Below are 11,525 nucleotides of genomic sequence, written 5' to 3'. Positions count from 1 at the left end.
GTAGTAATTGATGAAATGGGAGGAGTTTATGTCAGTGGGAGGAGCTAATTTGTTCCGTGACAGGTCGCGTGGCTGAAAGTAGTTAACATGGAATTGGACAGAAAAATAAGTCCAGAGTGTCAGAACATCATTGTCATGATTGTTGTAGTTTTTAACTCTTAATGTATGCATTTTCACGATAACACTAATATAATGTTAGTCCGTAATTTTCAAAATTGACCGAAATCGGCCTTCGCATGACTAGTCAGTTCCGTCTGCGTCAAATCACAACGATTAATTTAAACATACTGATGAATACCCAAACAACAATTAACATCATGAGCGTTACATAGACGGAAGTTTTCATTCATAAGTTTTACTCAAGTGCAATATTTTTTGGAATGTTTGAATTAGTTGTATGTCGTACTTCTTTGGATGTGCGGAAATCGTGAGTGAAGTTATAGCGTCTGAATGGTTGACGATTGGGTCATAAAAACTATGTATGCCACGAAGCGCAGGAGGCGAACTGTCAAAAGGTAAGCCATAGGATTTACTTGTTCGCCGACTTCTGTTGGTTTTTTATTTCGTAAGTGATAACATAGGCTTCTTTAATTGTTTATAAATTGTTTTATGCATTTATATGGTATAATATTTTTTTTGACACAATTTTTTTTTGTGTGCATCCTTTAAATTTGGCAAATATTCAGGTTGGTAATATTTAAAATCAGAATTTAAATGTAACTTATACTGTTTCAAATCTGATAAAATTATCATTTGAAGTTAAAATTCAAGTCTGAACACTGGGGATATTTGTTCTGTTGATTATAATCTGAATGGTTACACAGTTTATAGCACTGGTCTGAATGTGTTTTATTTTAGATTTTATAAATACATCTTTTGAGTTTGTTAGGACTGTGGTTAATTCTGCACTTAAGATTTTATTTTTATATTTCTTAAATGAAAAAAAATTCATCTGCCTTTTCTTGTTAATAATATTTTTTTAAAACATAATGAAAATAAAATATATTATGTTTATATCAGTTACTATACTGAAAACTCAAGAATAAAAATATTCATTACTATGATTATTAATTAAAAAAAAAACAAACAAACAAACAATTTTTATATAAGTAATTTTTCCTTCCCCTTGCAATAAACCAGAGAATTTCTTAATGAAATGTTTTAAAAATATTTTAAGAGAAAATTTCTTTTTTCTTCCTGTATGCAAGTTAACAACAATTTTGTTCTTATTGCATCTAGTATTGAATTTTGTTATAAATTATTTTTGTATTTTTGTGAGCCCAAAAAATGAACAACACATGATCTATTTTATAAGCATGCACTGGATCATAAAACATAAATATGTCATTCTAAAGAGATCACTGAATACCCTGCGACCAAGGCACGGATGTTAAACACACTTTTAGGCCATCAACTCTGTGAATCTGATAGATGAAGGAACTGACAGGAAATTTGAAATTTCTCTTGCCAGAATAATTGTCGTAATTGCTTTAAATTTGTATCATTGTCTTTAATAGTGAATTATGTTTCCATTGTGAAGGCTTTAGAATAAAAACAAACTAACATAAAATTACTTTGGCAGTCTTTGTTCGTATTTAGATGAAATAAAACAAGACACAGATCCTCTGGTATATAATTTTCTTTAATTTTTATTGAAGTATTTAAACTAATCCATTACGATTAAAAATGATTGTCCATTTTTTTTCAGTTTAAGAATGTTTGAATTTTTTATTTTCATAAATATTTATTTTGAATTGATCTATATTTATATAATATTTATGTATTTATTTATTTTATTATTAAATTTTACGTATAATTTAAAAAAACTGCCTATCTTTCTAAGGTGTACACAGTTTATATTGTTGGCAATTATTTTTAAATTTAATGATTCAACAAGATTTTATATATAAGGTTTAATGGTTAAATTCCACATTCACCACCTAGTTCTACGGATTTAAACATTTTTGACATCTATCTTTATTTCTGCTTGATCAAGCATTTTCATCCTCCTTCGTTCACTGTAATTATTGCTATGTTTATTTAAGATTGGTTTGACTTTGAACATTCTCTTTCTGTAATTACCATTAAAGTTAATTAGTTGTAACTTGCAGTGAATTTACCTTTGTATTTTTGAAGTCAAATCAGCTTCATATAGTGAAATGGGAAAGGTTGATTTCTATAGTAATAAAATTATATGAGCCAAGAATTTATTGACTATAGAAATCACAATAACCTAAATTAATTCATCTGTATTAGGCCATAAAACATCACATTTCATTTGTTTCCCCCATTGAACATGAAAAAAAAAACCAAAGGTGATTGGTGGCATATGGTTGTAGTATAATTAAGAGCAAGAGAATATGTTTTCGGGGCATTTCTGTCTTCTAGAATTATCATTGACTTCACCTCATCTAACATAACATGCTATTAATATGTTGTCCTGGATCAAAAGATCAACTTTTACCATAATTCAAGTGATAAGAGCCAATACAAAAGACAGGTTTTGTGGTGCTGGATGGCAGAGCTAAGTAAAAGGGGCGTTTAGCCCAAATCTATAATAGAATAATAATATTTTGGTTAATTATTGGTAGAGCTAGAAAAGTCAATGATAAATGCATAATATTCATTTTTTGTTTTTAATCAATTTAATTTTTAATATCATTATAATTTGTAGTAATTATTATTACATCTTTGTGTAATAGCTGTTTTTGTGTTGCTAGTTTTTCATCAACTAAAAATGGAAATTAAGAGAATAATGTCTCCTTTCTGTATAGAAAAAGGACCAAAATGTTAAGTTGGAAATTAAGTGAATATGGTTACCATGATGAAAAATCTCATGAAATAAACAATACAAATAGTCAAATATTACAACAAGACCCAGACAACTTGAATGGAGTGAAAAAATTAAATTGCCATGGAAGATTTTTGAATTGTTACCGATATTAATTAAGTTAACAAGTCCACAAAAATATCCCAAAAATTTAACAAAATATTAACAAACATTCACAAATGTTTGGACAGTGCAGATATGAAATTGATTTCGATGGGACTAATGAAAATGATAAAGATCTGAATTGAGACTTTTTACTACAAAATTAAAATGTATGAGATAATTTGTATAAAATCAGATATTTCATTGTGATATTTCAATTAAATGGAATGAATATCTGTCGTAGTCGGAGTAGTGTAGACTGGCTTCCTTTCTAGTAATGCTTGTGTATTTTTACAATAGGGACAAGAATGTAATTAGATTAAACGTGGAGTTGATTACCAGATAGAGGTCAAACAATAGACAAAAATATTTATCTTGTACAAATTTGTTACAGTTTACAAAAGATCTTTTTCCAGGTCTTTCACACAAAATATGTTGACAAAGAAATTGAAAAAAGGATAGCTTTAGTATTGAATTTATGTGGAATGTATTTATTCTACATTTTGTGTCTGTTGCATAATAAGAAAGTTTGTTATAAGTAAACTCAAGGGAAGAAATTATTTCAGGTTTACCATTCAAATAAAAACTGTTTATTGGTGGTGCAGTCATCATAATGTTTCTGATGCCAATGCTATTTTTTAGGTTGACCTTCCTTACATCTTTTCCTTGTGTCAGTGCAACTTTTTAGGTTGACCTTCCTTACATCTTTTCCTGGGGCCAGTACAACTTTTTAGGTTAACCTCCCTTACATACTTTCCGGGTGTCAGTACAACTTTTTAGGTTAGCCTTCCTTACATCCCATTTGTGGTTAGTGTTAATTCAAAGTCTTTTCCCAAAGACCAGAAAACCCAATATGTTAACAAGTTGTTCTTTGGCATAAACAATATGGTGGAGAAATGATATCTGTCTGCCAGTAGATTAGGAAAGAAGAATTTTAATTATAAGAAGTGACTCTCATTGAAGATTTATAAGTCGTTGGGTAAATTTGACATTGATTGTTGGTGATTTCTTGGTGCCGATGGTCCATCTGTCGTACAATATGGAATCAAGGTATAAATACACATTGTCTATTGGAACGTATTATTATTTTACAATGAAGTGGGCTAATTTGACCATAATTATAGATCCTAGTATTGTGTTGGTCTAATTTGCCCTCTGTCAGAAGGCAGGTAATATCTAGGTGGTGTCTAAGGCCTTTTTAATTTCCAGGTGGAAATTGGAGAATTGGAAAATTTTGTCTTTTGGCAAAATTTGACAAAAAGTGTAGCACATTGAAATTTGAATTATGACAATTGAATAATTAAAGTAAACCACTACAGATTTCTTTATACCCCTAATGGAACCTCCCCCTTTTAACAGAGACAAGGTCATTTTTATTTGAGTAGCTTTTACATAAAGGAAGAAGATCAGCTAATTAAGTGTGAACAAAAAGTAATTTTCAAAATGAACATACTGTAATGATTAAGACAGTTTATATTAGGTTTTATGACAGATCTATGGTGCAATTACTCAACAAGAAGGCTTTGAAGGTTGTCAACATCCAATCTACTTATTACAATGATTACTGCCAAGATTTCATTGTAAGAAAGAGCTATTTGTAGACACCTTGGCCCAGAAATGAAGTCAATTTCATCAAAAATGTATTTATTTGTCTCCAACACCTGGAAATATAAGAAATATGTAAATTACTTATAGTTATAAGACAAAGAAATTAAATACTAAATTACAAATCTCAAAATATATTTTATTGTGGAAAGTAAAGATGATGTAAACATTGCTTCTGTCTTATATATATGTAATACAGATAAACATACTTTATAATCTTGTTCATATTATAATGCTAGGATTACAGGAACAACCATGTGAAGTATTGAATGAATAAGTAGACAAATTTTGTTTTGACAATTTATACATTGTCATTATTAAACCCTGTTGGACTCCTTTGGGAGAATATTTATACAATTTATGGATATCATTTCCCATTTGTTATAATTACAAAGCCATTGTCATCTTCCCTTTCATTTTCGATAACAGGGGCGGAGTTGACTTCACGGTTCACTAAACGGCAACTGAAAAACACCACTTAGCTCAATGTAATGCATGAAATGGCTATATTATCTGTTTTATTGATTATAAGTGGAGTTTTATCTTGCATATCAGGGCTTTTATAGGGGTTTCTCAATGAGGTGGTATTTATTAAGAGTCAATTACTCTAAAAATGAGGTCCATGAGTAAAAAATAATGTATTGGATCGTTTGTTTTGCATCCATTTTCTTCTTGTTTTTAAATAGTAGTAAAAGATATAAAGTATGCCATTCTACAGAGTATGAGAGCTTTTCAAAACAGACAAAAATTGTAGAAGATAAATACATTGTTGGAATGTTGGTATTTGGTCAATATGTTTAGTCAATTAGTTCATATCTGAACTTCAATGGACCATTTGTAACTTTTTATTTTTTCTTAAATTTTATATTGTTCTTGAATACTCACTAAAAATTTTGTTGTCAAACAGGTCATATTTTAAGAATTGCTATACTTTAATATATGGACACATTTTTGAATCAAAGAAGTATTCATTCAGTGTTTTGACAATTATTTGTTGGTACACAAACCCAATGAACCAGAATTTCTGCTTCCTTTCAAATTCTTTATTTTGTCTTTTCCCAGGCATTTTAACAAACCACAATTACTAATTTTGTCAGGGTTGAAATCCTTTCCTGTTTCAGAGGCTATCATGTTCCATTAGTCGCCTAGTATGGTATGCTAATTACTCAATGCAGTAGGTAAATTACAAATTTTTCACCAATTTACCATGGTCCGATCTGTTTATATACATGTCAAAGGACCTACTGAAAACTTATGATCTTTAAGTGTGAATTATTCTGTTCAGAGTATGTTTTACTGTGTTAATTCAACAACTATTTAGACATTTGAACAAAACAATTTTTGAACTTATTAGTGAGGAGTTTTGATTTGTTATATGTCAGGACTGTCATAAAATTTTCCACATAATTTTATAATACCCCCAGACCAAAAGATTATACTTCTATCACATAGAAGAATAAGGTTATTTTAATATTATTTTATGGTCAAGTATACTGGACATTTGATCCAATGAAATTTTTATTCTTACTGGACCAAATGAGGTCAGAACAACAATTCTTTACATTGGGTCTACAGTTTCAAGTACTTTTAACTGGAGATAAAGTTTTGCATAGGCTGTTGACCAACCATATTTATTTTGCATAATTTTGCTCACATTAGAAAAATTCTTGAATTAAGATTATTAGATAAAAAGTTTGAATAAACCATTAAAAAGATTAGAGAAGTAGTAATGTTCATGGCCTTTTGAATGAGTAATGTATATAATCAAAAATGAATCTGTAGTTATGACAGGTTTGTAGGTGGCCTAATACAATATAACCATTCTCTATACCATTTATAGTGTGTTTGTTAACATTTTTGAAGTTCATATTAAGATAAGGAGTTGACATTATCAAACTTGTGTTGAATTCATTGGAATATAAAGATCTGTATAACATGTCCTCTAGTTTGGTATAGCCTTTACCTGTGTACTTGAGTTTTTTTTCTTTTTTTTTTGGAAAAAAGTTTATTTCCTTTAATTGTATACCTTTCATTTTTTTTTACAGTTTTGGCTTGGCTACATTGTGACATAAGTTGATCATATTTCTTGGTAGTATTACTTTTTATATTGAGAAGTTATTACTGTTCCAATCAAAACTGGAAGTGAAAGCATTCCTTTGATTTTACCACATGGATTTTACTCAGTTTAGAATGGTAAAACAAACAATAGCTAGGAATCAGAGCTGTTTCTTAAACTTTAAATATAAGTTACCATTAATATAGGTAGATGACTGTTGGGAAAGGTCTCTTCAAAAAATAAACAAGAACATTCAGATATATAAATCAGTATGTCAGAGTATCACATACAGTTAAGACCTACATCACAGGTGCCAAGGGAAATTCCTGTTCAACAGTGAAAATAAAGTTATCCTGAAAACACTTTAGTGTAAGGGTATGCTAATACAGCTAAAATTGTTGGGCTTCGTTTTTTTTTTGTTTTTTTTTGTTATTTCCACACCTTATTGGTGTCTAAATTCATATAAATGTAAGTTTACACTGTGTATCAAGTGCTTACAATTTATTGCTACACTGTATTTTTTTTTTTTTTATAAAACAATGGATGTTGGATCATATAACACAATATTTCAGTATACACTGTAAGACTACCAACACTGGTCTGAATGGAATCAATCCTCGGAACACTGGGTACTTAATCAGGGAGAAATGCTGTGAATGGCTTCATCATAAACCACGGTTGAATGGTGTACGCTACAATTTGTCTATGATACATTTTGTAAGTTGACCCTAGGTTTTGGTATTTTTTATGAGTGACACTCTGGCACATGGCACTTGCAGAATGACAGCAAGAACAATACTTACTGGACTTTTGAAAACTAGGGTCTAGCTGTATGTGCTTTTAATGCACCATAGTTAAATTTGGTTTTCACATCTAATATCCCAACTTTATGTAAAAGATTAAATTCATATAATAATCTTAGAAATAGTCTTATCCTTACAACTGTAATTTCATTTGTAATCGGTAAATATACATACTTCAAGGTTCGATTGTGACTTCTTTAATTCTTCAAAATTGAAAGTATATTAAAATGTTGCAAATAGACTAAATATTTTTAATGTCATATTTGAGTGAATAAATTGGTTTCTCATTGGTGTCCATTTTAAAGGTTTACTAAGCTAATTAATAATAAAACCTTCACATTTTTTTCTCTGATAGACATATTCAGAATTGTCAACAAAACACACTGTTTTATACACCTAATCAACCATGTTTACAATATGTTACTAATTTAAATGACTAATTTAAAAATGGACACTGTATAAGTTACATTAAAACATTTCTAGTTGTGGGTTTTGTTTCATTTTCCCAGGATACAGATATTCTGTGTTTACATTTACAAAACAGTGGATCTTTATTTTCACTGTTGAACAGGAATTTCCCTTGGCACCTGTGATGTAGGTCTTAACTGTATGTGATACTCTGACATACTGATTTATATATCATAAAGTGCACTTGATTGAGTCCGAGGTCTGATTGTCCGTTGACCCACAACATGCCTGGTCACTCCATACAAATCACTCGCTACAATTATCAAAAGTTTAGTATTCAGTGGTTTGATGGTGAGACCATTTAATTGTGGTTTTATAGCCCTACAATTTGTTGCTGTATCCCCATACAATGTGTGAATAGATTTATAGTAGATCTTCATTGGTCCGTCTCATCGTATCACCGTCAATATTATGGGGTTCAGGTTTTATAGAGGGCAGAAAACACAGGCTTTCTTCCTATAGAGTGTTACACTTCTTATAATACATGTAATTTATGTTGTATTACATTGTAAAATGTTCCGATTGGAAACCAGAAACCTGTAATCCTGTGACTTGCAGATACACTGGGGTGGATCTGAACTAACTGCCCTCTGCTCATCATTTATATCATTTGTCAATTGGAGCAGATTTGATAGTACGCTATATAGTGCATGGTTAGAGTTTGGAGACGACAAAGTTATAAAGATATTACAGAACAGTAATTAAGGTCCATTACAGTGAGACAGGTGGAAGACATTATGCCATACCTCTCTGACAATTTCTGAATTATTTATTTCTTTGGACTCCCTGCTCTCTCTAATGCAATAAAATTTTTCTTTAAACTGTTGGTATAATTATATAAGACTTACTATCATCATCATTGTGTTTATAGGGTGCAGTCATGGTTCATATATTTTCCAGTTCAGAAGAGAATTCAAATTCAGCAATCTTTCTAACTTTCAAATTTTGGTACTGGGTCTTATGTATCATTTTTTTCCTAAACTTCTAATAAATGGATATTATGAATATTTTAAAGATTATTTTGTGAAGACTTCTGTGATTTTTACTGTGCATAAAATGATCTCACTTTTCTGAATTTTTGAGAAGACAAATTTTCAGAAATGTAGTGACTTTTGTATCAAATGTGGTTTGACTATGGCTGACTTTTGTGTTTTAAACATCTATTTCCTATACTGAAATGTATTGAAGAATCTGAGAACGAGCTGATCCACTATCCATCATGATGTATTGTGATTTATTTCCACTGGATATTAATAATCAATCCTGTTTCTATAGCCATTCCTACAGTACATTTAAAAATTATGTCACCAACTTCTACCAAACAATGGAGACAAGCTTGAAAATAGAAAAATGGCGATGTTATCTGGTCTTACAGATGTAACCATCGGTTGTTCTCGGATCAGATCCAAAACAATTGGGAATCAGCTAATCTATACAGACCATTGTTTTGGAGGTTTTGTTGTTGAGATCTATGGATTGACGGGGTATAAATATCTCTAATGTTTTGATAGGAGTAGTAGTAGACACATTAGGTTTACATGTGTAATGTTTTGACTGCTGAATTGTGGAAACTTTTGTAACATTTGTGTGGCTCTGGTTAGAGTTTAATAACCATAATTGGTTTCTACATTAAAAAAAAAGTTATTTGATCAAAAACAAAAAAAAAAAACAAAACATGCAACCATATTTGTAAATTTGAAATGATCGATTGAAGTATAATGAGGTTTTAGTAGTAATTTGTAGGCATCCATTCAGGTAGCCATGCACCTAAGGTAGTCATGCACCTACACCTAAAGTGGCGATGCCCCTTCACCTCAGGTAGCCAGGCCCCAACACCTCAGGTAGCCATGCCCCTACACCTCAAGAAGCCATGCCCAGACACCTCAGGTAGGCATGCCTCTACACCTCACGTAGTCATGCTCTTACACCTTCGGTAGCCATGCCCCTACACCTCAGGTGGCCATGCCCCTACACTTCAAGTAGCCATGTACCTACACTTCAGGTACCCACACAACTACACGTCAATTAGCTATGCCCTTACACATCAAGTAGCCATGCTTTTACAATTCTATACCTTTACTTGACTTACTCTGACCTCCAGGTAACGATATTGTATGGAACAAATTGATAGAAAATTTATGCTTAAAATAACAAATCATTTAAGAATTGACCATTTAAATGTACCCTGACCTTAGCCTCTGACATTTAAGGACAGTTTTGAAATGTGGACATTTTTTAAGATTATGTTGGTATCCATTGAATGACTTCCTCTTTCTGTCAGATTGTACTGAGAACAGGGTGTGTCTCCGTAGTTTGTCACCTGTTTGACCCTGTGGTAGTCAGATGTCAGAAATTAACATCAAGGTTGCTAGTTGGTGGTCTCCCTTTATACTCCAATATGCTTTAGGCTTGAATTAACTCGCTTAATGAATTAGTCATTTAGGAAAAAATCAATTAAATTTGTGCTTTGCATTGTTGATTCATGTGAAACCTTTTTTTTTTTAAATATAAAATGAGTTAAGATGTGTTGGGTTATGACTCGGAAGAAGCCTGAGGGTTTCAGTGCACCAATTCCAGAATGTATCAAAACAGATAAAAACAATATACTCTAGCTAATAGTTACTTGTAAATTATGTAAGAGTAATCAATGGAACCAGGGTTGTAGCAGAAATCAGTAGTCCAGGGATAAACATGGAAAACAGACACACACAACATCAAATTACTAAAATAACACATTACAAAGTAACAAAAGTGAAGAATGAGCAACTCATGAAAAAGTATGAAATACAATGTATTTTTTTAAGTACAAGGTAATGTGCAGTGATTAAATCATCCAAAGTTGAGTTAAAACTGCCAGTGTCCAGTGTTCTCTCTCTAGCAGGTGTTTTACATTGACAGAGTTGAATACATAGAATTGTCATTGAAAAAAGGAACCTAAAACCTGGTACAATTACAGAAGGAATGTCTTAATAACTGTCAGCCTTTATAATGTTGGTTTAATTATAAAGGTATGGCATTTGTTATAATTTGTTTAAATCTGCCTAATTTGAGAACAAAAATTATTCTATATTTAGTAACAATGAGTAATACCTAAACCATTTCGTACTGTCCCAGGTCTACCTTACAGTGCAGTTCCTAGTCTATACTTGTAAAGATTTTATTTTCATGAAGACCATTTTACCTACCTCAGATGAAGAGACGCAGCGCCACCTAGATTTGACATCTTGATCAAGGTTTGATTTCGGTGCTGATAATGTGTTTATATTGTAATGGGACACTTTTCAATCCAAACTGACTCAAGTTCGACCTTATTTGACAGAGGTATATTCTCTCTGTACAATCTTGTTAATGCACCTGATTATAATACTAAAGAATCTACAGTAATCTATGTTCAACTCTAGCAAAGACATATCTAGTATACTATAAGTTCAGCTACTTAGAAAGTTTAGCTGTGTTCTATTGAGAAATATTACATATTATTTTGAATGATCTTGGTTCATTTCAGCGTTTTTATCTTTTGCAGTTTATTTTTATTTCCTTGAATCCATTTTGAATTAAGGTGCTTCTTCATTTTGGTGAAAGCAGATGTTTTTGATATGCACAAACATGTCTTCCTACTGCATTTAGTTTTTTATAATGAACTGATAAGTTTTCTTTATAC

The 11,525-nt window shown here is 31.1% G+C and overlaps 1 protein-coding gene across 2 annotated transcripts in view; it reads left to right on the top strand.

The window, feature by feature from the left end:
• Positions 1 to 81: 81 nt before the first annotated feature.
• LOC148615372 (uncharacterized) overlaps positions 82 to 11,525 on the top strand; it is a 53,418-nt gene continuing 41,974 nt past the window's right edge. The window contains exon 1 of one of the 2 annotated variants that reach the window (XM_088590287.1): positions 82 to 515. In XM_088590287.1, the coding sequence (XP_088446413.1) occupies positions 482 to 515 (34 nt within the window). In that variant the 5' untranslated portion in view covers positions 82 to 481. The remainder of the gene's footprint in view (positions 516 to 11,525) is intronic. The other variant, XM_088590285.1, reaches the window with a different exon arrangement.

The sequence above is a fragment of the Perna viridis genome, chromosome 6 (assembly GCF_037379345.1).
Source record: "Perna viridis isolate PV_CMFRI_1.1 ecotype Kerala chromosome 6, ASM3737934v1, whole genome shotgun sequence".
In the NCBI taxonomy this organism is placed as follows: Eukaryota; Metazoa; Mollusca; class Bivalvia; order Mytilida; family Mytilidae; genus Perna; species Perna viridis.
This window is presented reverse-complemented; position numbering and strand designations above follow the sequence as displayed.